Source organism: Myxine glutinosa, chromosome 3, assembly GCF_964187855.1.
Source record: "Myxine glutinosa chromosome 3, kmMyxGlut1.1, whole genome shotgun sequence".
Taxonomy (NCBI): domain Eukaryota; kingdom Metazoa; phylum Chordata; class Myxini; order Myxiniformes; family Myxinidae; genus Myxine; species Myxine glutinosa.
Window position 1 is genome coordinate 98402227 of NC_136263.1, and position 27860 is coordinate 98430086.

General features: G+C 42.7%; 1 protein-coding gene across 1 annotated transcript in view; it reads right to left on the reverse strand.

Moving 5' to 3' along the window:
- Positions 1 to 1464: 1464 nt before the first annotated feature.
- Positions 1465 to 27860, reverse strand: part of CACNG1 (calcium voltage-gated channel auxiliary subunit gamma 1) — a 48844-nt gene continuing 22448 nt past the window's right edge. Inside the window, exons 3-4 of the mRNA XM_068110378.2 lie at positions 23409 to 23546; positions 1465 to 2139 (exon numbers count right to left, since the gene is read on the reverse strand). Of these exons, the coding sequence (XP_067966479.2) occupies positions 1907 to 2139; positions 23409 to 23546 (371 nt within the window). The 3' untranslated portion in view covers positions 1465 to 1906. The remainder of the gene's footprint in view (positions 2140 to 23408; positions 23547 to 27860) is intronic.

Sequence of the window (27860 nt, forward strand, 5' to 3'; positions counted from 1 at the left end):
ATGACCTTGACCTAATTTAAGGTCATGACCCAATTATAAACATTTTATCATTTTTCACCAAATCTTGACTAAAGTTTGGCCGATCGGAACGAAATTGCCCTCTCTAGATAGTCTATGGCAAAGCACATTTCAGATTAATTTATCTCATACCCCACTGAGTTAAAGTTCAAGGTCTTAGACCCGTGGGAGTACTAAACTACCATTTCAATTTTTCTCCCTTTTTTCTGCCAATGTGCGAGCTGTATCTCGGATCTGGCTGGGACTTTCATAATGAAATTTTGCATCAATAATGGGAATAGAATGTATGCTGGGTGGACAGGATTTTTGCACCTTGACATCATTTTAAGGTCATGACCCAATTATAGACATTTAAACATTTTTCACCATAACGTGACTAAGGTTTGTCCGATCGAAACGAAATTGCCCTGCCTATATAGCCTAGACCAAGGCATATCTATGCCGCATTTACATCATAGTTCTTCGAGTTAAAGGTCAAAGTCACATGGAGGTCTCATAAAAACGCAGCCAAAGTCAAATGGCAGTCTTAAAAAATAATGCGTTTTTTTGTCATCGCTCAATTTTGCCAACGTGGATTCTCAAAGACCGCTTGGCCTTCCAAGATGTTATTGCATCATAAAAGTGTACCTCCACTGAAGTTGTGCACCTGTTTGTTGAAGTTGTGCAATGATGTATTTGACCTACTTTTTTGGATTATGACCGAATTAACAAAAAACACCTTTTTGGTCATAACTTGAATAATTTTCCTCCAATTTCCATGATGTTCCATTATTTGGATAGATAATAGATGGAGACATGTTTTCTTAATTTGTACTCTATCTCTAAATGTTTAAGGTCAAGGTCACATGTCGCTCCAAACAAAAGATGCCATCATCGGATCGTGGGCTAAGGTAAGGGTAAGTAAGGTGCGGGTGGTCGCCATCTCTCGCAATCACATTGTGATTGCAGACATCTATAGTTCTCATTTGTGCTTATTTTCCTTCGAATTTGTAAAAAATTTATTATTGATGTTGCTACCTTTGGCTTAGCCGAGAAATAATTTAAGATGCAAAATATGATTCGAATTGTTAGAAGCCAGATGGTGGTGTTTCGTTTATTTATTTATTTTTACCTGGTGGGTGCAATTGGGTATTAATTTGCAACACAACCATCATGGGGAGGCCTAGCATAAAGTGTTGTTAGCACAGTTTTAACGAAGAAGGAGACGAGGACTGAAATGTGTTACATTCGATTTGGCAACAAGAACCTAGTTCCATATTTTGATGTGCTCTGTTTCAGTGCCTCGTACACCTCCATATATGTACACATGTATGTGTGATGCCTTGACATTCTTTTTCATGTGATCACATCATGCTTGCATGTCCTGGCACTAATCTGCTCAGGCTTTAGTGTGAAGCTGTAAGATGATTCCATCTGTGCCAGGATAAAGGAGAAAGGAAGGCACCATGAAAGGAACAATTTTTTTTTGTCATCAATGCTCTATTACTTCATGAAGTAAACAGACATTGGGTGGTTGTTCAACCAAGGCAGTTCAATTTCATCATTCAAATACTGTACATGGCAAGCAGCTCGGATGGAACTGGGTCACTGAAGCCAAGATAATCGGCCCCTCGCCAGAACACCCATTGTACAATCTCTTGTGGTGTGTATTGTTGGCTTGTCTGAGCCCTCTTGAATAGTGAGCCTATAAAAGACTAGAATCCCAGGAAAGGGTTACACATCAATTTAAAGACAGAGTATATGTGTTACCATATGCCTTTTCTTTTTTAATTTCTACTGGTTACATGTTCATGATTCGTCACAACTACCTCTATTACCTCTTTGCTATGCCTGTGGAAAGGTTGGAAAATAACTCTGGTTTTACTTTTCTTTAAAAAAGGCATTTCGGTCAGTATTGTGGCTCAGGTTCAGCATCCAAGCATGTTTCCCAAGGCTTCTGTGGCATACGAGGCAGTGACAACAGCACCAGTGCTATTCCTGACATGAAAAGGATGATGGCGGATGTGATAGAGCAAGCGAAGGACCAAGAATAACAATAATTGTGCCAGATAGTTTTCTCGCTCTGGATCATGTTCTTCACTGACTGCCGGATCACCTCCATGGAGACGATGACACTCAGACCTAGCGCAGCAGGGCACAAGGTGTCAGTTAGTGCATGTGTCACTTCAATGATCAATTTAATACAGTACACCTGAAATGATTTTTAAGTTGTAGTGTTTTCTAAAATGATGTCTTAGACAAAATATGTATCTATCAGTGGACGAGTGCCAAAGGTACCTTGTAGACAATGGCGGTCCACTCAGAAGAAGAACTATCGCCATTTCATGTCAGGGGATTTTGTAAGTGGCATCATCTTCAACATTTTGTCGTCAACATGACACCGCCAATGTAAGTGTTTGTGAAGGTTAAGATGCCCTCATTACCTCCACTAAATCGTGTGAGAACGGTCCACCTCGGTATTGGAGTATAAAACAAAGATATACAGATAAGATGCGTAAGAATCAAGGGAGGCGCAAAACGCCCCTCCCTTTATATATGGGATCGTTTCTCTTTATGCAACTTTAACCTGAAAATTCGTGTCTCAGCTTCTAATGGACGAAATGGGCTGCAAATTTCAGAAGTAAATGCTTTGTAGGTCGAGGTAATATGATCCAAATATCAGCAACGTCTGTTTCCACATTCTTGAGTTTTATTAATAAAACCCTCAAATTCACGTTGGTGTCTGTCCGTCCATCAATCCGTCCGTCCACCCAAAATGTGTTGGCGCTCATATCTCAAAGGCTATGTATTGAAACTAGCTGAAACTTGGGATATACATCGGCCAATACGTCTAATTATTGGCTTTCAAAACAAATTCCACCTGAGCGCCATAGCTTTTGCTTTAAAATTATATATATATATATATATATACATATATATATATATATTATACGAGTATATAAATATAGATGTATACACACACTTTATACCTCCTATTTATGCCTCCATTGACGAAGTAGCAGGAGGCATTATGTTTTCATGTTGTCCGTCCGTCCATGATAACTTTTTGTTACCACGATAACTTGAGAACAGCTGAAGTGATCGAATTCAATATTGGTACACATATGTATGATGATGTAAAGATTAACTGATTAAATTTTGGGGTCACGAGGTCAAAGGTCAGAAGTCATGCCAGGTACAAATGTGATAACTTGTGAACAGCTGAAGGGATTTAAATTAAAACTTGGTACAGGTATGTATAATGATGTAAACATTAGCTCATTAAATTTTGGGGTCAAGAGGTCAAAGGTCAGAGGTCATGTCAGGTAAAAATGTTATAACTTGAGAACAGCTGAGTGGATTTAAAGCAAACTTGGTACAAGTATTATCATGATGTGATAATGTGGGCGGAGGCATATCAGTCGATATCGTGATGTCGAAGAGTGTCGTTCTAGTTGTTTTTTTATGTACAGAATCGAGGCTCATGTAAGAGCTAACACATTAAACATGAAAACATGCACAGACACATAAAACATACAATGAAGGGAGCGGGAGACAAGAGGGGGAGAGAGGGGGAAGAACAACAACAGTAGCGAACAGGGACATCAGGAGATCTGTGGAAGGAAGAAGGCTGGGGCAGGGTACATAGTATAAAACAAATGGACACTACTAGGACCTTCAGGAAAGAATACAGAATTTGAAAAAGGTGGATTTGGGGTGTATCAACAGGGGTAGAAAAGATCAAGGTTTTGGCTGGGGGAAGATAAGAGATGGTGATGAACAGCTGTTTTAAAGACCTGGAGGGAGGAGAGGGATTGAAGAGAGTGTGGGAGGTTGTTCCAGAGGTGGGAGAAAAGAGGAATGAAAGAGTGAAGGTGAGTGGAGAGTCTTGACTTTGGTAGTTTCACCAGAAGAGGGTTTCTGGCAGATATTGTGCGTCCTGATAGTCCTTGTGCCCACCTTCGAATTTTGAAGTTTGACTACCAAAAAAGAGGGCAAGTCGCCATTATATTTTTCAGTTAAAATTACATATTGTCTGTATGAAAAAATGTGATGGACATTTGAATTCGGTAGCTAAACCCATTTTGGTGGCCATTTTCCAAAATGGCCGCCAATTTCATATTTCATCAATTTTCATATTTCATATCTCATAAATTTGGCCGTAACTTTTAATCGGCTGGTCTGAGGCACATGCACCCAACATAAGATATGTTCAGTATGTCATTTGGCATATTTTAAAGTAAACTAAAAGGAAATTGGTTAACTAGCTGTCGAGATAATTGAGAAAATATGTCACAAATGTGCAATTTCAACGCAAAAATGCCCAACAAAACCTGATATCATTGCAATATATATTACATTTTTCATATACAAGCAACATGTAAGACGAGCTGAAAAATATAGTGGCGACGTGCCCTCGTTTTTGGTAAACAAACTTCAAAATTCGACGGTGGGCACTAGGACCGGTTTCCGGTTCCTCGGGCGAGTGAAGCGTACTTCGAGCTCTCCACGGCATCGAAGTTTAAGTGTTTTCCCATTCTTGTCTTTGTCAAATTTCCACTGGTTATTTTGCTGTGTACGTGTTATTGTGTGTTTCTGGTTGGTATTGGTTTGTAATTCGTACAAACTTGTGTGTAGTTAATCGTTTTCTGAGCCGTACCTCGTGCGCGGCCTGGTAACTTGGGGCTTCCCTCCCCCCGTCGGTGTTTTGTCGGTTTGGGTTCTTTCCTTCACTGTATTGCTTGTTTCTTTTATTTTATTTTCTCCCCCTCACCTCACCTCCCTAGACAAAGAATTCTATATTGATTCTTTCTCTCCTCCCGGACACGTGCTTGTTCGCTCTCCTCCTCGTCTCGGCTTGTGCCCCGCCCCCTGCATCTCGTTTTTCTTCCGCCTCTGCCCCTTCTTTCTCAAATCCACGTTCTCGCCTGGAGACTTTTCCCGGTTTGTTTTTCATGGTTTTCATGGTTCTGTTTGGATATTGTTGGAATATATTTAAACCGCAGCCGTGATGCTGACGCCGCCCCCCCCCCCCCCCCCCCCCAGAATTTCCATGTTTTAAACGTTTCCCAGTGTGTACCCTGGTCAGAATAGGTACACCGTATCCCTGCGTGTCGTAAGAGACGACTAAGAGGGTTGGCGTCAGGAAGGGCATCCGGCCATAAAAACATTGCCTCAAAAAGAGAACCATGACAATTACAAGTACATATGGGCAGGGTACAGCTCGAAGTGGAGATCGGTTTCTGAGGTTTGGGACATGGAATGTAGGGACAATGACAGGGAGATCAGGAGAAGTGGTGGAAGTATTGGTCAGAAGAAGAGTGGACATATGTTGTGTGCAAGAGACGAGATGGAAGGGAAGTGGTGTGAGAATGGTGAAGGGTAGGCAGGGACAGAAATACAAGTTTGTGTGGCAAGGGTGCCTGGAGGGCATGAATGGTGTTGGTGTCCTGTTTTCTGAGGAGTTTGTAGACAGTGTGGTGAGTGTGACGCGAGTGAGTGATAGGTTGATGATGGTGAAAATGATGATTGGAAAGCTCTTGGTGAACGTCATCTCGGGATATGCTCCGCAGGTTGGCCGAAGCAATGAAGAGAAGGACGAGTTCTGGTGTGCGATAGAGAAGCTGATGGAAAACGTGAAAGATGAGGAAGTTGTTGTGGTGGGAGGAGACCTGAATGGACATGTGGGAAGGAGTATGGATGGTTTTGAGGGAGGTCATGGGGGTTATGGATATGGTGTGAGAAATGGAGAAGGTGAAAGGATTTTGGAGTTTGCTGATGGAGCTGATTTGTTGATTTGTAATACTCAGTTCCAGAAAGAGGATAATAAGCTTGTTACATACACGTCAGGTGGGTCGACGACAACCATTGACTACCTGATGGTGCGTAGGCGAGAAAGGGGGCACCTCCGGGACACAAAGGTGATCCGGGGGGAGGAGGCTGTTTCACAGCACCACTTGGTTGTCTGCGACATAAGGGTGAAAGGTGCGAGGAGAGCTCGGCGGGTGAAGTACCAATCAAGAATGAAGGTGCGGAGGTTGAAAGAGGTGACAGTAAGGGAGGCATTAAAAGAGAGGCTGAGTAGGGTAGAGGATGATGTGGTTGAGCTTGAAAGTAGTTGGATGTCAATGAAAGCTAGTCTGTTGGGAGCCGTTGGTGAGGTATGTGGATGGACAAAAGGACCACCGAGGCACTCGGAAACATGGTGGTGGGATGATGAAGTTGGAAAGAGGATTGACGAGAAGAGGAAGAAGTTCAAGGAGTGGCAGAAGGCGAAGGGTACGGGAGCAGAAACAGCAGAGCATGAAAGTTATAAGGCAGCCAGGAAGGCTGCAAAGAAAGAGGTGGCAAAGGCGCAGGAGGCATGTAGGAAAATGTTCGGAGAACGCTTGGATTCGGAAGAGGGTCAGAAAGCAGTATTCAGGATTGCAAAGCACATAGCGAAAGAGAGGTGTGATGTGATGGGGGTGAGTTGCTTGAAGGATGAAGTGGGACAAATCGTTGTCGACCCAGATGGAATTAAAGGAAGATGGAAAAGATATATGGAAATGCTGTTGAATACAGAGAATGAATGGGATGGCAACATAGAGAGTAACCCAGTTTTAGGACCGGCAGAGAAGATAACTCAGAAGGAAGTTGAGGAAGCGATAAAAGCAATGAAGAGTGGAAAAGCGGGAGGGCCGACGGGAGTTGTGGGAGATATGTTGAAGGCAGCGGGAAGTTGGGGTGTGAAGAGAATGACAGAGATCTGTAATTTGGTGGTGAAAGAAGGCCGCATTCCAGTGGATTGGGAACTGAGTACCCTCGTCCCTCTATACAAGGGGAAAGGTGACCCTCTGGAGTGTGGCTCGTACCGAGCGATAAAGTTATTGGAGCATGGAATGAAGGTATTGGAAAGGGTGTTGGAGAGGAGGATAAGGAAGAAAGTGAAGATCGACGAAATGCAGTTTGGATTTATGCCAGGAAGAGGAACGACAGATGCGCTTTTCATTGTGAGGCAGTTGCAGGAGAAGTACATGGAGAAGAGGAAGAAGTTGTTTTTTGGGTTTGTTGATCTGGAGAAAGCATTCGATAGGGTTCCACGCAAAGTATTGACATGGGCATTGAGGAAGTTAGGAGTGGAGGAATGGTTGATCAGAGTAGAGATGGCAATGTACAAAAGAGCGTGCACAGCTGTAAGGACGAAGGACGGGAACAGTGGTGAGTTTGAGGTGAAGGTGGGAGTGCATCAGGGGTCGGTACTAAGTCCACTACTATTTGTAGCTGTGATAAAGGTGCTGGCTCAGAACGTAAAGGAGGGTTTACCGTGGGAGTTGTTGTATGCAGATGATCTGGTGTTGATTGCGGAAAGTATGGATGGACTGAAGGAAAAGATGAACAAGTGGAAGGAATGTATGGAGACAAAAGGTCTGAAGGTGAATATCGGAAAGACGAAGGTGATGGCAAGTGGTAAAGCATGTGGTGAGGTGGAAAGAACTGGGAAGTGGCCGTGTGCTGTGTGCAGGAAGGGTGTCGGAGTGAACTCCATTCAATGTACAATGTGCGCTGAGTGGGTTCATCAAAAATGTAGTGGTCTGAGAGGGTCATTTACCAGTGTGGCAGCTACATTCAAATGTAATTCTCCTGATCTCCCTGTCATTGTCCCTACATTCCATGTCCCAAACCTCAGAAATGCAGCACAGAGGGAGCTGCAGATGGAGGAAATGTTGAGTTGGATCTTGGAGACGGCATGAAGCTGGAAGGTGTGAAAACATTTTGCTACCTCGGAGACATGCTGAATGGAGAAGGTGGATCAGACTCTGCAACGGTTGCTCGAGTGAGATGTGCATGGAAGAAGTTTCGGGAACTGAGTGGCGTGCTGATGAGGAGGAGAGTGTCGCTGAAGCTGAAGGGAAAGGTGTATGCTGCATGTGTGAGAAGTGTTATGATTTATGGGAGCGAGACATGGGTAATGAACGTAGAGCAGCAACAAAGGCTGGAAAGGGTGGAAATGCGAATGGTTCGATGGATGTGCGGAGTATCGTTGAGAGAGAGAGGAAGACAAATGATGAATTGCGAAAGATGATGGGAATATTACCTGTGATTGATGCTGTGAAGAGGAACAGGCTGAGATGGTTTGGTCATGTGTTGAGGAAGGATGAAAGTGACTGGTTGAGATAAGTGATGGAAATTGATGTAGAAGGAAGTAGAGGACGGGGAAGACCGAGAAAGACTTGGCTAAAGATGGTGGAAGAAGAAATGCGGGCAAGGGGGTTAACAAGGAGAGATGCAGAAAATAGGGCAAAATGGAGAAGATTGTCATGGGGACCGCAAGGCTAACCCCCCGCTCTAGCAGGGAAAATGGCCTTAAAATGCATGTTGTTGTTGTTGTTGTTGTTGTTGTTGCACAAGGACTATATCTGTATATTTAAATATAAATACATCTATCAAACCAGCAAAATATAATAGATGTGTTGTTTGTGTATTCTCAGGTATTGAGTGAATCACAAGCCAACAAGACAAACCATGGCTGAAGCAGAATTGAAAGCGAAAAAAAGGAAATTGTCTCTCCAAACATGCATTATATGCACGAAAGCGTCACCACTGCATGAACTATCATCACCACAAGATGAACAATCATGGGTCGTATTGCAGGCAGCCGCAAGGGTAAGGCAATTTGAACAAATTCTTAATTTGAAACATGATTCTGGACTGAATGTGATACTGTCAGCTCACTTGCTGGGCAAGGAAAGTTGAAAGCGTTGAAAATTCTCCTACGCGATGAGAAGTTCAGAGAAGCCTTTGCGTCACTTGGCAACAACTGGGACATCTCAAACGAGTTATTCAATGTCATTCAAGATTTCACATGCCAACTTTACTGCCGCAACACTAAAATAAGTGAAGTTAAACGAGCTACGATACCAAATGTTCCGTAGCAGAAGCGGGGAAATCGAGTCCGGACAGCTTCCCCCATGTGAGGACACACTTCGACAACACACACTTCGAGCAAACTACCAGGCTGCTATCTGGAGATGTAGTTTGATTAATTCCCGAGACATTCCCAATCCTATCGCAGGTCATGGATGGACATCAAGTGGAAACGGCATTCCAGTTATAAAGTGGATGACAGGTTCCCCAGCTCCAGAGGTCGTGATAAGTCTCCTGTCTTGCAAGTGTGCTCGATCTTGCCGGCCATCTGACTGCACATGTATTATCAATGCACTCAAATGTACAGAAGCCTGCAAGCTGTTGACATGCTCCAACAAGCCTGACCAGAGTACGAACAGACACCATCATCGGTAAGTGGATTATTATATCATGTATATGAAATGACTGCAATCAAACGTATATCATTCTTCACCTGAAGGAACATAAAATGGCTCTACGTTAAAATTTCTGTTTGCAAATGTCCCTATATATAAGTTATAACACACATCTTATAGATTTTATTCTTCATTCCGTTTTTACGGATTTGAAGAATGTTTTTTGGGTGTAAATTACCCTCAAAATGCACTGGCACAGGGAAACTCTCCACAAGCGCACAGCCTATTAATTAAATAATTAATGACAGCCAGCAATGAAAAATATTCAAACTTCCCCAAGCTTTGTTGAGCATTTTTGCGTGAAAATTACACATTTTTTACATATTTCCCCAATTATCTCGACAGGTAGTGAACAAATTTACTTTTAGTTTACTTTGAAATATGCCAAATGACATACTGAACATATCTTATGTTGGGTGCATGTGCCTCAGACCAGCCGATTAAAAGTTACGGCCAAATTTATGAGATATGAAAATTGATGAAATATGAAAATGGCGGCCATTTTGGAAAATGGCCGCCAAAATGGGTTTAGCTACCGAATTCAAATGTCCATCACATTTTTTCATACAGGCAATATGTAAGGCTAACTGAAAAATATAGTGGCGATTTGCCCTCTTTTTTGGTAGTCAAATTTTATCTGGCTCATGGACTATGAAGGAATATTTGTGGGACAGAGCACAAGCTCTTTAAAATATTATTCCAAAAAAAAAACAAACTCTTATGTGCTGGCCCAATGGTCCAATGGATAAAGCATCAGACTCCCAAGTTGGGGTTTGTAGGCTCAAGTCACATCTGGGATGAATCGTTTTTTCCCCTAACTTTTTCAAGTCTTTTATATAAAGTCTTTTATACGATGAACAAATGTATTTTGTTCGGATTTAAAATGTATTTTGGGAAAATGCCTGGGGCATAGAAAAGGCTTTTTCTTCTTCTTTTCTTCCCTTCTTTTCTATACTTTGCCACATGGCACATTCCATATAAAGGGGCCTTTAATATGCCCCCGACATTTCCCCCTAGATATATTTGTCGCTGCCCTCCATTTTTATATTCAAAAACATCCTATTTTTTCCTATCAGCCATCATCCTGACTTTTTCTCTCATCTTCCTGGTAAAACGGAACAAGATTGAATTATGTTATTTGGCTGAGGCCGAGCAGAACAGGTTGTAGGCGGTTTATTCCTGTTACGTAAAACACCCTGCAACTCGTAGCTGTAGAAAACTGATTTTTTTTTTTGGAACAATGTCTGCATTTTCCTTCCAATCATTATGTATCTTTGTTTTTAAAAATCTTCATGGGTAGGCACTCCTATGTTTATAGTTTCGTTTCAATCGCTCAAGTGGTTGCAGAGAAAACATATTTAAATACGGCTAAAGGTGAAAAGGTGAGGGTGGAAGAAAAAAAAATAGTGAGTGCCTCAGCCGACATTCTGCAACATGGTCAAGGATGGTTGTGAACGCCTATTACTAGTTAACCGAAGGGGCAGAACCAAATTTGAGGTGGAAGGAAGTAATGGAGAGGAACATGAGCGAAGTGGAGGTGCAGAAATAGGATATTCAGGATAGAGGGATGTGGAGAGGAAAAACGCATGTGGCGTTTTTGCGGATTGATAAATTGATAAATTGATAAATTGATATTGATATTGATAAATTGAGGCCATTAATATAGTAGTAGTTGTACACCGCACCTTTCCTATGCCATCTCCAGGCGCTGCATATCGTCATTGCCGGGCACCGAAGGGGGCTCGGCAATGACGCACGCTGAAAGGGAGTACTCAGTTTTCACTCTGGTTATTTGTTTGTTTGCTTGTTTGTTTTCTGGCTTTCTTGTTTGTCAGGGCTATATCTCAGCCATCCTTTGAGCTCGGAAGCTGAAATTTCGGCACAATAGTGAGCAAGTACTTTGTCAAAAACAGTAATTTTGTTTTTTGATTAATCAATTAATTGAGGAGTTATTTAATTATTAGCGATTAATTAAATACTTATTTAATTAATTAAATTTCCTTTCTCTTCTGACCATTATCTCAGGTATCTTTTAAGTTAGGAAGCTGATATTTGGACATGCCAATGACCAGGTGATTTGACTGCAATGGCTATTTTTGATTTATTAATTAATCAATTAATCGATTAATTATTTAATTATTCGATTAATGACTAAATTTTTTTTTTTTAAAGTTACAGATTCTGATGAAATGGTGGTGGTTTATTTGTTCTCTGACCGAATTGATTAATCATTTAATTTTTTAATGATTATTATTTATTTATTTTCATTATTAATCATTAATTTATTTTCTTTCTCATTTGGCCAATATCTCAGGCACCTTTTGAGCTGGGAAGCTAATATTTGGACATGACAGTGACCAAGTGATGTGGCTATCAAGGATATTTTTGATTCATTGATTAATCATTTAATCGATTGATAATTATTTATTGATTAATCAATTAATTATTTGATTTTTTATTAATGAGTTATTTAATTAAATTTCTAAAAGATACATCTTCGGATGAAGCACTAGTGGTTTAGTTATGCTATTAGCCAATTGATTAAGAAAATATTTTGTGATAATCTTTTATTGATTTTAATTATACATTTAATCAATCAATTATTGTACACCTCTCCCTCCCAATGCAGTCTCTATGAGCTGCACTATCCGGTGCCCGGCAATGCCACGCTGTAGGATATTTAATTATTTGGCATGGGGGCGTTGTACTTTGAATGTATCTGTACTTGTTTTGAATTATAATTGCTCTTCAGCTAATTTTAACCAGAACTATTTGATCAGGAAATGAATGCAGTGAGAACATCTTGTACATATTAAAAATGCTTGCACACAAGTATGACTCCTGAAAAGTAAACCGGGCCATCCCACATCCAGGACCAAATTTGAGTTAAGCGCATTAAAGTCAATTTTCAAGGTCATTACACCCTTTGGTGTTAATGGCAATTTTAAACCGTTTGAGAGTGATAGTCATCTTTATTCAATAGTAGTTGAACGGGATTCCAAATGTGAACCTGAACTTTGGATCCCTTTATCGCAATGTGTTGTACCGTCTGGTGAGGCCCGCTTTTCTTCTCACTTCTCAGGAGTTCAAGTGTCCTTTTCACATTAAAACGGTTTTGCAAGTCGCAACGGGGTGCTCAAAACTACAGAAGAAAAACGTGAAAATTGTTACCGGTTGAAATTTTGATTTCAAAATACTTTGGATAACGATTTGCTGCTCCATAATAACTTTCTAAAGTATTTAAGCAACAAATATAAGGAAGTTTTCTCATTATTTTACTTGGGTCCACCTGCTTCCCCACAGCTCTACGGTCATTACATTGCCTTTTTGTCCACCGTTCTTCCATGAGCCTCGATTTTGTACACAAGCAAATATCCAGCAGCATCACCAGAAGTTTCTTGTTGATGTAGATGAAGATTTATAGGAAGAGAAAAAACAGACTTCAGTTGGTGAGATGGCATCCGTTAGAGGTATGACTTTTTTTATCCCTACACTTATGTCCTCCATTATTTTCAAACCTTGGACATCATTCTCTCCATAATTTATTATTCCATGTGAGTGGATAATTAACTCATTACACAAATGATAGACAGTCATTAAACGTTTCTGGCATTTCTTCTTTCTGCTTTTATCTGTTTCTTTTGTCGATATTTGTTTTATCACTTTCGCTTTCTCTTTCAACTATTATTTCTACCTTTGTTTCTGTCTGACATTGCCACGGAAGGTTTGTGTAGTTTTAGTACCCTTGCAATAAGTGTTGTTCAGCTTTTTAAGGGCTTCTTTGTCACAAGCTTTACATTAACTATTTAACTCGTGTCGATCTACATCGGCGGACAGGTAGAACAATGGATGACTGAGGTATGCTAACCACCATAGGAAGCAATGGGAAGCTGACGTTTAGGGTGTCTGTCAACCCTTTGTCCGAGAAAAAGATGGCGATGGGATAGGGGTGAGTGCTGCTGATATAGGGTGGGAGGTTATTGTGACAGAGTGGGGTCAGGGAACACGTTGGGGGAGGAGGGGGTTAGAATGATTTATTTTGCCAGGGAGGGTTAGGATTTCCATGTCATTTGATGAAATAAATTGAAATAAGATGGGAAAACACAGAGGGAGAGAGAGAGAGAGAGAGAGAGAGAGAGAGAGAGAGAGAGAGAGAGAGAGAGAGAGAGACAGAGACAGAGAGAGGGACAGAGAGACAGACAGAGACAGAGAGACAGAAAGAGAGAGACAGAGAGAGACAGAGACAGAGAGAGACAGAGAGACAGAGACAGAGAGAGGGACAGAGAGACAGACAGAGACAGAGAGACAGAAAGAGAGAGACAGAGAGAGACAGAGACAGAGAGAGAGAGAGAGAGAGAGAGAGAGACAGAGAGAGAGACAGAGAGAGAGAGACAGAGAGACAGAGACAGAGAGAGGGACAAAGAGACAGACAGAGACAGAGAGACAGAAAGAGAGAGACAGAGAGAGACAGAGAGAGACAGAGACAGAGAGAGACAGAGACAGAGAGAGACAGAGACAGAGAGAGACAGAGACAGAGAGAGACAGAGACAGAGAGAGAGAGAGAGACAGAGAGAGAGAGAGAGACAGAGAGAGAGAGAGAGAGAGAGACAGAGAGAGACAGAGAGAGAGACAGAGAGAGAGACAGAGACAGAGACAGAGACAGAGAGAAACAGAAAGAGAAAGAGAAAGAGAAAGAGAGAGAGAGAGAGAGACAGAGAGAGACAGAGAGAGACAGAGAGAGACAGAGACAGAGAGAGAGAGACAGAGAGAGACAGAGAGAGAGAGACAGAGAGAGAGAGAGAAAGAGAAAGAGAAAGAAAAAGAGAAAGAAAAAGAGAAAGAGAAAGAGAAAGAGAAAGAGAGAGCATTGAAAAGTTGTAAGAGATATGAGGTCTAAGTGAATGAAAAGCGCTCGTTGAGCCCATGGGGGCCCAACATAAACCCTGACCCTCCCAGTCAGAATGTTTTTCTTACCCTCGTGTGCTATGACCCTTGAGCCCCTTTGAATTACACCCTCCCCATATCAACCTTCACCCCTACCCTTCTTCCTCTTTTGATCCGATGAAGAAACCGCCAAAATATCAGCTTCGCCTTGCTTTCCACAGCGCTTCGCAGACCTCAATCAATGTTCATATTCTTTTTTTTCCTCTCTCTCTCTCTCTCTCTCTCTCTCCCTCTAACTTTTTATTGTGTTTTGCAATGTTTTATATTTAAAGACAATTGCTTGGTTTATAATTTTGATAATATTTTATCTCTGTTGCAATTTTACCCTTAGGAGTGTCTGAAGGACATGCTGATGTGTATTTAAGCCCCTGCCAAATTATTCCTGCATGGAATATGGGACTTTCGAAATAATGTAATGCATCCCAGAATCCTTAGCGCGTGTGCTCCGAAACCCCTAGAATTACCGATCTTCGGGGCAAGTGAACTGCAATCGTATGTGTGTGATGGGGGTTGTTACCTAAAATGGCTCCCTAAGCTTCTAAAAGAAGCCAAAAATACTTGGAAAAGTACTGAGAGAAACTGGGGTTGTGGCTCTTCACAACGAAAGATGGAGGGAAAACACATTTGGTTTGGGTGCTTTTGAATACCGATAGGCAGGACATATCTTGGGCTTGTGAATGCATAGGGTAAGTTTAAAATCAACTTTTAAAATTAATCATGTTGGCGGCAAAGGGGTGAGTGGGAGTTCTGATTGCGCTGTTATAAATATCTTGTTTGTGGTTCCGACAACACAAGATAAACTCTATTTGATTTTTGTATTGCAATAACAGGAATTGGAATCATTTGTATGAACAGGAATTTATAGGACCTCAATACCTCTTATCCACTGATATTTTATGTATCTTATACGATTGCGGACCATGGTGTCTGTCTGTGCCTTGGTCTGTCTCCTGTTTATTGTAGCTGCTTCCCATGCTGCATTTTAAAAGCTGCTGATTGGTTATTTTGCATTTTCATTTCATTTCACTTTTCTTGATGCAATGTCGTCAGTCACTTTATCGTCCCTTCCAGTAATCTTTAAAATCAGTATGAACATCTGGATCAAAGTAGATTTAAAAGAGATCTTCATGGAGTAACACAATTTAAAATAGCTATATTTTGCTCTCTTTTAAGACAAATCCAACTCCCACCACCTGATGTTGCACCACCATTTCACGGTGGATGATATAAGCAGCTCCGAGTTTTGGCTCTGAGTGAAATCAAGAGTGCAACACTATTGACATTTTAAAAGTCCATTAAATATTTGATATTGTTAGATTAACTTAAACTTTTCCCCATCACTGGGGACGGGTACTTTTGTTAGTTTCATGATAGTTTTGTGAGTCCGATTTGCATCCCGGAACACAATAGTTATGGTTAAACATCGTCACCACTCCTTTGGTTAAGCTTTAAATGATGAAATATGTTTGAAAGACTATTTGAATAAGGCAGGTCTACAATAAAGTGCCCATGCTAGCAGAAGTGAACGAGAACGCCACTCAGTAGAGCGCATACTCCCGCCGTGGGTGGCCGCTGCTGAGCCCTATCTTCCAATGGTAAAAAATCCTTCAAAAAATTCCTGGATCCGGAATAATATCCTGAGCTTCACCAAAAACTAATCAATTCTTCCTTATCCTAAGGGCAATCATCCCACCAACTTTCATCCAAATCCGTTCAGAACTTTTCCAGATATCTTGTTCACAAACACACGAACACACACATGCATACACACACACGGACATGATCGAATGCATTACTCCCTGGCGGGAGTAATAAACAAACAAACAAACAAACAAACAAAAATCACTCATAGAGCGACACTTGGCAAAACAGAACAAAGTACAATGCCAATCAGTAGAGCATCCTTTTAACCTCAAAAACAATTTGTGGTTGAATTCAGTGACTTGACATGCAAATCATCTTCAAAGTTTAAGTTAATCTGATGAAAATTGACAATTTTAGAAATTCGGCCTACGTTGACATTTTGGCCTATGTTGACCTCAAAATAGTTGTTGGTTGAATTCAGTTTGCTGATATGAACATCATATTCAAATTTCACGTCAATTGGATTAAATTTGAGGATTTTAGAAATTTGAAAAAAATGGTTGACCTTTGGCTTATGTTGACCTTTTGGCCTATGCTGATCTCAAAAATAGTTGGTGGTTGAATTCAGTTAGCTGACATGTAAATCCTCTTCAAATTTCAAGTCAATTGGATTAAAATTGAGGATTCTAGAAATTTGAAAAAAGTGGTTGACCTTTGGCCTATGTTGACCTTTTGACCTTTTGACCCCAAAAAGATATAGGAATTTGTCGGACCACGAACTCTACTATTTGGTGAAGTTTCGTGAAGATCGGTTTAAAATTGTGACCTGTAGGCAAGTATAAGTGAACGGACAGACAAACAAAACACACAAACCAGTTTATTTTTTTTTTTTTATTTTTTTTTTTTTGTATACAAGATCGAGGCTCGTGAAAGAGCGAACATTAGTCACACAGAAAGACAAACCGACACATAAAACATATAACATCGGGAGCGGTAGACAAGTTCGTGAGAGAGGGGGAAGGACACAAACACAACATTTGAGAGCAGGGACCGAGAGACATGGAGACATCGAGAGATCTGAGAGAGGGCGAGGGCTTTGGTGGGGGGGGGGGGGGGGGGGGCATGGGAAAGGGGCGGTGGGAGAGGTATAAAACATATGGACACTGCCAGGACTTCCAGGAAAGAAGTTGGAATTTCAAACAAGGTGGATCTGGGGTGAATTAGCGGGGGTAGAAAAGATCAAGGTTTTGGATGGGGGAAGATAAGAGATGGTGGTGAACAGCTGTTTTAAAGACCTGGAGGGAGGAGTGGGATTGAAGGGAGTGAGGGAGTTTGTTCCAGAGGTGGGAGAAAAGAGGAATGAAAGAGTGAAGGTGAGCAGAGAGCCGAGATTTCGGCAGTTTAACCATCAGAGGGTTGCTGGCAGATCTTGTGCGACCTGTAGGAATATTTGGGGGACAGAGCACAGAGAGAGCTGGGGGTGCAAGGCCGGAGAGGAGTCGGTAGAAGACAGAAAGACCACCTACCTGCCTGCGGTGAGTGAGTGAAAGGCCCTCAGAGATAGCTTCATCGCGGGAGATTCCAATAGTGATCAACATACTTGCAAAAAAAATTAAAATAATAATTTGCCAAGTAACAAACAAACACTTCCTGAAATATAGTCTGAAGTAACCCATGTCCACTAAAAACAGACCACCCCAAAACAAGCACAATCACGTGACTCCCTTGTAATGGAATGATTAACCTTTTTGATACCAATTCCATGTGTAAAATTGATTCGAGCTTTTCTAATTCTGCATCAACATCCGTTGGAAGACATGATGGAACACCCTGTTACAGAAGTGTGGATCTTTATCAACTGATGTGCATTGTGCTCGCACATTCACCAAGCTTCAAAGAAGAATTGGCCTCCTCGATTGGGCATACTATCTGAATTGGCCTCCTCGATTGGGCATATACTATCTGAATTGGCCTCCTCGATTGGGCATACTATCTGAATTGGCCTCCTCGATTGGGCATATGCTATCTGAATTGGCCTCCTCGAGTGGGCATATACTATCTGAATGGACCTCCTCGATTGGGCATATACTATCTGAATGGGCCTCCTCGATTGGGCATATACTATCTGAATTGGCCTCCTCGATTGGGCATACTATCTGAATTGGCCTCCTCGAGTGGGCATATACTATCTGAATTGGCCTCCTCGATTGGGCATACTATCTGAATTGGCCTCCTCGAGTGGGCATATACTATCTGAATTGGCCTCCTCGATTGGGCATATACTATCTGAATTGGCCTCCTCGATTGGGCATACTATCTGAATTGGCCTCCTCGATTGGGCATATGCTATCTGAATTGGCCTCCTCGAGTGGGCATATACTATCTGAATGGGCCTCCTCGATTGGGCATATACTATCTGAATTGGCCTCCTCGATTGGGCATACTATCTGAATTGGTCTCCTCGATTGGGCATACTATCTGAATTGGCCTCCTCGATTGGGCATATACTATCTGAATTGGCCTCCTCGATTGGGCATATACTAACTGAATTGGCCTCCTCGATTGGGCATACTATCTGAATTGGCCACCTCGATTGGGCATATACTATGTGAATTGGCCTCCTCGATTGGGCATACTATCTGAATTGGTCTCCTCGATTGGGCATATACTATCTGAATTGGCCTCCTCGATTGGGCATATACTAACTGAATTGGCCTCCTCGATTGGGCATACTATCTGAATTGGCCACCTCGATTGGGCATATACTATGTGAATTGGCCTCCTCGATTGGGCATACTATCTGAATTGGTCTCCTCGATTGGGCATACTATCTGAATTGGCCTCTTTGATTGGGCATATACTATCTGAATTGGCCTCCTCGATTGGGCATATACTGTCTGAATTGGCCTCCTCGATTGGGTATATACTATCTGAATTGGCCTCCTCCATTGGGCATACTATCTGAATTGGCCTCCTCGATTGGGCATACTATCTGAATTGGCCTCCTCCATTGGGCATGTACTATCTTAATTGGCCTCCTCGATTGGGCATACTATCTGAATTGGCCTCCTCGATTGGGCATATACTATCTGGCATATTAATGTCACTTTAACTTCAGCGTATCTAGCAACTCCAACGTATGTTTTGTGTTTGCCAAGCGGATGGATCTCATGCCTCCCAGTTGGCTTCCATGCTCTGTCTGCAATGCAGCAACACTACTGGTTGCGCTGGATTATGTTGCAGTGCAGTCATCGCATGCGACTGAATTCCATTCCTTTACTTGCCCTACACCAAACTAATTTTAACTCTGGTCAAGAGGCACTATAGTGTGAAAATGCTGAGTGTTGGAACTCATCTTCAACTCCCTCCTAAATAGCTAAGAGCACAAACAAATAGCTGCCAAAGATAGCTGCAGATACACTTTGTTGAGGCAGTCAAAACATCTAGAACCATAGAGACAGGCAGGCATGCAGGAATTTGCTCAATTTCCACAACCTAGAACCTTTGAACTTGTATCCCTTTTCACAAGTTGTCAGTTATACTTATCTTTACCTCCGCCACCGAAGGTGGATGGAGGTTGTTTTCACCCCTGTCTGTCTGTCTGTTTGTCTGTGAACAAGATATCTCAAAAGGTTGTGGACGGATTCGGACGAAATTTGGCGGAGATGTAGCGTATGTGACAAGGACGAAATGATTAGAATTTGGTAAAGATCCGGATTCGGCTAGTATAATTTTAAAAGTGATTCTTCACTATTGAGTGATCGGGCTAAAACCGATATAAAGTAGGATATCAAAAAAGTTATTGACGGATTTGGCCGAAACTTGTTGGACAGGTTGTGTGTGTGACAAGGACGAATCGATTCGATTTTGGTGAAGATCTGAATATGGATTCGGATACGAGAGTTATTTAATTTATAAGTGGTTCTTCACCATTGAGAGATCGGGCGAAAAGCGATAAATAACATGATATTTAAAAAGGTTATGGACGAGTTATGAATAAACTTGATGTTTGGGTTGGTTAGGTGACAATAACAAGCCAATTCGATTTTGGTTCAGGTCCGAATCCAAATCCGGCCTATCAGTGGGATACAAAATGTAAACTGTTCACCTGGCGGAGGTTTGCACCCCACCGAGTGCAGTTCTCGTCTGTTGTGTGGTGTGTGCTGTGTTTAGTGTTAGCATTGGCATATACTAGTGCAGACTAAATATAGGCAAAGATTGTTTTTTCTACATTCGAATGTCCATGACTATTCTTTGCATTGTTACAACTAGGGCATGCCCGTACTATATATAAGCTAGGACGTGCCCGTACGTGGGTGCCCGTTCCTTGCCAAAAAAAAAAAAAAAAAAAAAATTTGTGTAGGGGTGTGTGTGTGTAAACATCCTAGGGCGTGCCCGTACGTGGGTGCAAAAAAACATGCGTGCAAACAACAACAACAACAAAAAAATTTGAAACCACGTGGCAGTAACGACCACAGAACCCCCCCCCCCTCTATTTACATGAATGGTTTGGTCCATTCGCAACGACCACAGAACCCCCCCCCTCTATTTACATGAAATGGTTTGGTCCAAAGCGAACGGCTTGCGGTGTTTGGTAAAGAAATCGCCATAGCTCGGTAACTACTTGTCCGATTAATTTCAAACCTTGAAAAGGCACATCCTCGGGTCCCCAGCAATATACCTGGCAAGTTTCAAGTATATCGGACCGGTAGTTGTCGAGAAACAGCGGTCACAGACAAACATACACACATACACACATACACACATACAAACACACATACACACATACACACAGAGATTAATGGAATTATAGATAGATAACTACAATAAAATTATTAACCATTTAGATTATCTAACAAATACTGAGATATTATTTTTAATTCCACATAGGCATCAGACAATTACCCTGTTTAGTATTCCCATTTGTTATACCAATGGCTCATGATGCTTGCAAACCTAGGTTTGTCCATTGGCAATTCATGTCTTTGCAATTCATGGAAAAGTAAACTGATGTTTCCACAACTATTTATTATGCACGTGAGTCTCAGATCACTATAAAAACGTTATGGCCTGTGTGCCTTAAAATACTATACACTCTGGCCTGTGTGGCCAATCAAATACTATACACTATGGCCTGTGTGCCTTAAAATACTATACACTATGGCCTGTGTGCCTTAAAATACTATACACTATGGCCTGTGTGGCCAATCAAATACTATACACTATGGCCTGTGTGCCTTAAAATACTATACACTATGGCCTGTGTGCCTTAAAATACTATACACTATGGCCTGTGTGGCCAATCAAATACTATACACTATGGCCTGTGTGGCCAATCAAATACTATACACTATGGCCTGTGTGTCTTAAAATACTATACACTATGGCCTGTGTGCCTTAAAATACTATACACGATGGCCTGTGTGGCCAATCAAATACTATATATTGTTATGTCGGTGGGGTAAAGGAATATCTAGAGCCAGATAGATCTGTATAAGTAGGTATTCGACTGTCGCAATAGGGAATCAACCTTGTAATAAGTTCTGTGTTTTAGGCGGTTTGTCGGGATAAGCTGTATTGATGTCCCCGCTACGAGGGAGCAGGGCGTGCTAAATAGTGCAGGGATTATGGGTGAAGATTCCTTTGTTCGTCATCCCCCCTGTTGCCAAACCTTTGTCCCTTATGGCAATGCATACCCATATAAACACTCAGATAGGTCCTTTAGTGCACACAGTAATTAAATCCCCTTCCCTTACAACGACTTTGGAAAACAGGCAGAAAGCCAGATCGGGGCACTGCCGGATGGCCGCCGCCAGCTACACCTCCGGCAGGCCTAGCCACATCGAGTGACACGAGCTATAACCACGCTACAGGGAACGTGTGATTGGTTGGCGTGGAAGGCGCAAACCTCCAGCCAATCAGGGCGAGCAATACCAGGTGGGAGGCACTCGGCCAATGAGAGGGCGCCAGAAAAAGGGAACATGGGAGGAGAGTGGACGCAAGGTCATAAAAGGGCATGCTGGACGACATTTTCCCTCTTGCGCTGCATGTCCCTCTCTGGCTGTCTTGCGCTGCAAGTCCCTCTCTGGCTCTTGCGCTGCACGTCACTCTCTGACTCGTCTGGGCTCTGTCTCTCTCTTTCCTCGCTGGTCTCTTGTCTCTGCACTTCCCTTCTTGATCTTGGGAGGTCCCTGGTGGTCGTTGGTTCGCCATCTTTGTGGTGCTTGGAGCGGTGCTCGGTGCTCGGTGCTTTTGGTGCTGTGAGCGGGCGGGACCTCGTGTGCGATCGATTTGGAGCTTGGAGCGAGGCGTGCCGCTGAACAGACGAGGCTGGGGCGGGCGGGTCATTCGAGGCCTGGTGGCGCACGAGCGGGGCTAAGCGGAGCCGCGTTTGGATGGCAGACACGACAAGACGACGGACAGTTAAGACGCACCACATTTCACAAATACACGCTAACGCTTTATTTTCCTTTCATTCATTCCTGTGTCCTGTTGTTGATTCTGGGGTGTGGGATACCAATATAGGATTTAGTTTATTTGATTACCGTCGCGTTTCTTGTTATCGGGTTCCGTGAATAAATCTCTATTTTTGTACATTCTAATTCGGTGTTCGAGTACATTAATTCCCTACAGGCCCGGAGCTGCAGTCGGCGCGCTCCAGGTAAGCGCTTTCCCCGCTTCTTCCTCTTCCCTTCCTCTTCCCGCGAGTCAAAGCAAAATCCGTGTTTGGTCGTCGCCTCCAGTAGATCCGTTCCGCGGTCCCTGGTGTTAACTGGAAGGATTCGCACGACAATATGATGGCCTGTTTGTCCAATCAAATACTATATACTATGGCCTGTGTGTCCAATCAAATTACTTTATACTATGGCCTGTGTGGCCAATCAAATACTCTATACTATGGCCTGTGTGGTCAAACAAATACTATATAATATGGCCTGTGTGGCCAATCAAATACTATATACCATGGCCTGTGTGGTCAAACAAATACTATATAATATGGCCTGTGTGGCCAATCAAATACTATATACTATGGCCTGTGTGTCCAATCAAATTACTTTATACTATGGCCTGTGTGGCCAATCAAATACTCTATACTATGGCCTGTGTGGTCAAACAAATACTATATAATATGGCCTGTGTGGCCAATCAAATACTATATACCATGGCCTGTGTGGTCAAACAAATACTATATAATATGGCCTGTGTGGCCAATCAAATACTATATACTATGGCCTGTTTGTCCAATTAAATACTATATACGATTGCCTGTTTGCCCAATCAAATACTATATTTCAGTTTTATGTTTGCAAACACATCAAATTTAAGTTGGGGATTCTAAAAGATTCACTTGCATTGCACAGATGATGCAACTTTAAGTTCAGTTTGACTCAAAAGTATGCTTCAGCAAACTTATTCACCGCATACAATTCTCATGCTGCGTGATTTTGAAATATTTCGCATTGGAATATCCAAAATTCGAGAAAAAATCCAAAATCAAATTTTATTATAGACATTTTTTTCGAATGATTTTATTACTCATAAGTAAAGCAACAGATAGAGAACAAATCATGCAACACCCACCTGCACAAAGGATAAAAAGACCAGCTGGGCGCATCATATAGTCCTGCTTCTTGCGAAGACCAATCAGAATACAAACAGCACCAAGAATAATGAGGATGAGGCTGAGGATTGCAATGACAGCTGCAGAGATACCATATTCTGCCAAAGGCAAAAAAGAACAATAATAGTTTCACACCACAAAAAGAAGTTACCACGTTGTACGACTTTTCCAGGTCGTGACATATCGATCTAGCTTACATTATGTTTTTGGTGTGTACTTGATTTACTTGCGCCACATTTAACGTATTGCTTACCTGTGCACCATGGTTGACATATACCTATGATGTGTTGTTTTGAGGATTTCAGTTGAGGGATCATTGGAGGTTTTTTGGATTGAGGTTAAACACATGAGAAACAGAAAGTGGGGTTAAGCAATTGGTTCATGTCCGTCTGTCTGTTCGTCCATGAGTTTATGATTGAAGAACAACTTATTTATGTTGCATGTTTTTTTTGGACACGAATCGGAAGACAAGTTTTCCTTTATAACTTTACTTTGGATCTGAATTCACCCAAACCATACACAGTGTATATCTACCTGTATATCTTGTCTACTCCCTGTATATAATTATATCCATTAGGGTGGTTCTTAGCTGGATAAGGCTAAATTAATTTTTGAATTGTTTTACTCCTAACCTTTAATTTTTTTTCGTATTGAGGTAAAACTTCTGCATGTGAAATATTTTTTTGAATACATCACGTTTTAGGGGTTGCACAGTGACTCATGGTTGCCAGCCACTCACTGTTGCCTGATAAGCGTTGATTTCCTGCAATCGGGAAACCTCTTGCGATGTTCTGTCACAACTTGAAGCAGATACTGGTTTTGCTGTTCATCCCTTGTCAGGAGACGATTGTACTATTCAATGAGAGCAACTGCATACACCAGAGTACAGCTGTACTGTATTCAATGAACTTAAAAACAACTTCAAAATGTGCAGGCTTTCGTCCGTGCAGGTAAGCACCCTAGTTTCCTTGGCATTCCACGACGGACAGACCACCAATTTTCGGCTTGACCACCTCGGCGTTAAAACTGTTCAGCTCTCTGCCGCCCATGATCCTAATCACCGGCGACACGACAATATATATATGTATATATATGTATATATATATATATATATATATATATATATATATATATATATATATATATATATATATATATATATATATATATATATATATATATATAATATATATATATATATATATACATATATATATATATATTGTTGTGGATATCAACGTCGGCCTTTCGCCTTTATCAAGGGGGGATTAGTCCCCTTGTCTTTTTGCTAGCCGACGTGATTCGGGGCTATGACGTTCCTTCCGGTCAGCGCTGGGTAGGGTCGTAGGCCGAATTCCTAATACCTAATTACCAATGCCTCCCAGGAAGCAAGGAAATAACCCCGCCCGAATCACGGTTGTAGTGGAAATGCCGAGAGACAGCAAACCGTGATCCGAGCTGTTAACAGAACTAAACCCGATTTGAGCGGTTCCGAATCGTGCCACGCTTACCCAATGGAGGAAAGGACTGATACGGTCGAATCAGGAAAGACAGGAAGAACAGATTGGTATATTTACAATGTGTACAGGAAGGAAGAGAAGAACACACAGTGAAGCTTATACAGTCTTAACTTATCCCTGGACAAACGGGCCCATCACACACAGACACACTCACATGGGGATGTAGAAGGTCAGGGTGATGGTCCAGGGATGATGGCGTCCGCGCAGCTCGTTCTCCGGTCCCCAACTCGTACCGTGAAGCCGATGGTCAGGGCAGCAGAAGCTCCCCGCGGGTCGTTTACGCGGAGCGGACAGTTACAGGGCGAAAGGCATGGCTGGCTGGCGGTTACTGGCGACCACGGTCGCGTACATCTTAAATGCACTGGCGCTATATGCGCTCCCAATGCCGTTCAAAAGGCGCAACCCAATGCGCTTTCCTCATGAGGCCTCTTTGCCCAATCACGTCGCATAAGCCCTTTGGTAGCAAGCGCGATTCCTTCTGTCCTCTTATACAGTTCTCTCATAAGGGCAGTCCTTTTCACTGAGTGCAGTTGCATCAGTCCTCTTACAAAGCCCCTAGCTCATCGGTCCTCTTTCAGGGCTTTGTGCGCGCGTTTATATCGCACCGCCCAGCGAACCCTCTGGAACTTGCCAGCCGCGCCCTTACCATGACCTTCACGCCCTTTCACCCGAGCCCTGGTTGGTTGTTGGCTCTTACCGTCTCGCTGCCGCTCCCCGACCTCAACGCCGGCTCCACCCTCTCTCAGGCCTACCTCGTGTCATTTGGCTGGTTTTGAGCGAAAACCCTTGCCAGCAGCAAACGCTGCTGGCAAAGGAGGTGGATTAGCCGAATCAGAGTGCGTGATGGATGCTGCCTAACGAGGTCGATTTGGAGGGTGGAGGCAAAATGAATGGGGCCTACTCTTATTTCTTTTACACAACACAGGTATCACTAATGGAAATGACCTTATTCTCACACATACTATGACATAACTAATGTTCTAAGGTGGCCTACATGTTGCTTGTGGACTAACTATGGGGGCAAACCTTTAACCTTTAATGATGGTATATGTACATTCTCAGAACCATAACACTGCACCCCTCCTTTTCCAGACTCGGGACCGAGCCGAACCCACACATGTGAGTATGACCGGTTCTGATGCAAGAGTCAGGACTACTTTTTAACTTAGTGTGACACGTAGGTGTGGTTTCCCTCTACATTTAACCTAACACCCTGTGTGCGACAGTTTTAAACACTAGATATGTCCCACCTACTGCGTTGTGTATTAACTATCAGACTCACGCCCACAATTAACCTAATTACAGAAAGAATTCGCAAACTACACATAAAGCCGGTGGGGAGCATGTTATTTACAAGACTACTAATTATTTACAATACTAGAACCCAGGACCTGTTCTTTTGTGGGAAAGAATAGAAATTTTGAAAAGGAGGAACACAGAATGCACTGCACCAATACACCATACACCATAATAAATCAGAAATGCACAAAAATGCACCATCCCCAAAATGCACAGTCATCAATAAATGCACAATCACATTTCAAAAATCAATGATGTCTTGTGCTTGGCTGCTGGGCTGCGTCATTTTCTTGCTTCGTCTTCGGTGTAACATCATAAAAACTTGGTCTTCTTTCCTGACACACTGGAATAATAAAAAGTGCACAAACCGTGTCCGTTTTTTTATTTATTATTTGCAGGGCCATCTTATAATCCATCTGCTTGGCTTGATGCCACTTAAAACAGTGGTCCGCAGGGCACAAGATAATGCTTGCAGCAATTGTCTGCTCAAGCAAAGGTGCCAGGCCACAGAACGTGTGGTCCATCAGGTGTACCGGTGCAGGAAACAGGTAGCAGGGTGGAGCACAAAGGTGCAGCCGCACAGCTCAGGGTACCTGCGCACTCCCCTCAACAAAAGATAGGGGTCCATGGGTGGGGAGGAAAGACAAAGCAGAGAGAGTCAGCGGGGGCAAGGGCGCAACGGTACACACAATGCAAGGCAATGCAACATGAGGGGCGCGGGAGAACGAGCGGAGAAAGCTCGTCCCTAGCCGTACATAACCCCCCATGTCAGCCTACTCCCTCTACCTACTCCCTCTACCTAACCCTTGCCCTTCCCCGTATTTACACTTCCTTCACAAATTCCGTCTCTACCGTCTCGTCTCCCATATCTCCTCTAATTCTGAATTCGTCTCCAATCCCTCCCAATAAGGAAGAGATGGAATAAACAGAATATCTCACCCACGTCATGATGCATCATTCATTCCAACTATTTGCAAAAACCTGGTGTGGAGTCCTGTCACCTTGGTGAGTGGATGTGGATGGTGCGAAGTGATTCTGATCCAAGCTATCCTCTAATTGACATTAACTCATTTTACACTACCCGGGGTCTTGCCCTGCCAATCCAATTGGCCATCTTTACTCTATGTGGTTCTAAAAACCAATTCCCATTGACCATCCTGTGGTGCTCTTCCAATTTGGGGTCTCACTCCCCCAATTTTTCCTACTGTGCCCTCGCACAATTTCGGGGCTGGGTCGTGTGGCTCTACCAGCAGGTCCTACTTACCTGCGCACCTCCGCCACTGAAGTCGCCACCCGAGCTTGCCCAGCTCCTCATAACTACCCTAACTTGGGGAAGGCCCTACTGGCTCTCTCACCCATCTGATGCCCTCTCTGGCATTGGGCTACCCGGGTCCTTCTCTCGGATCCTCGGGCCCCACTGAACTCTACCCTGAACTCTAACTGGCTCCCAGAGCCTACCTGCGGCCTCACCTGGCCGACAGACTACCAGTGGCGGAGTGCCCATTTAACCGTACTCACCAACAGGCTCACAAGCCCAGCCATTCCACTCACTCATGCACCCCTCAAAGCAACAACTTGCTACTATCTGCACCA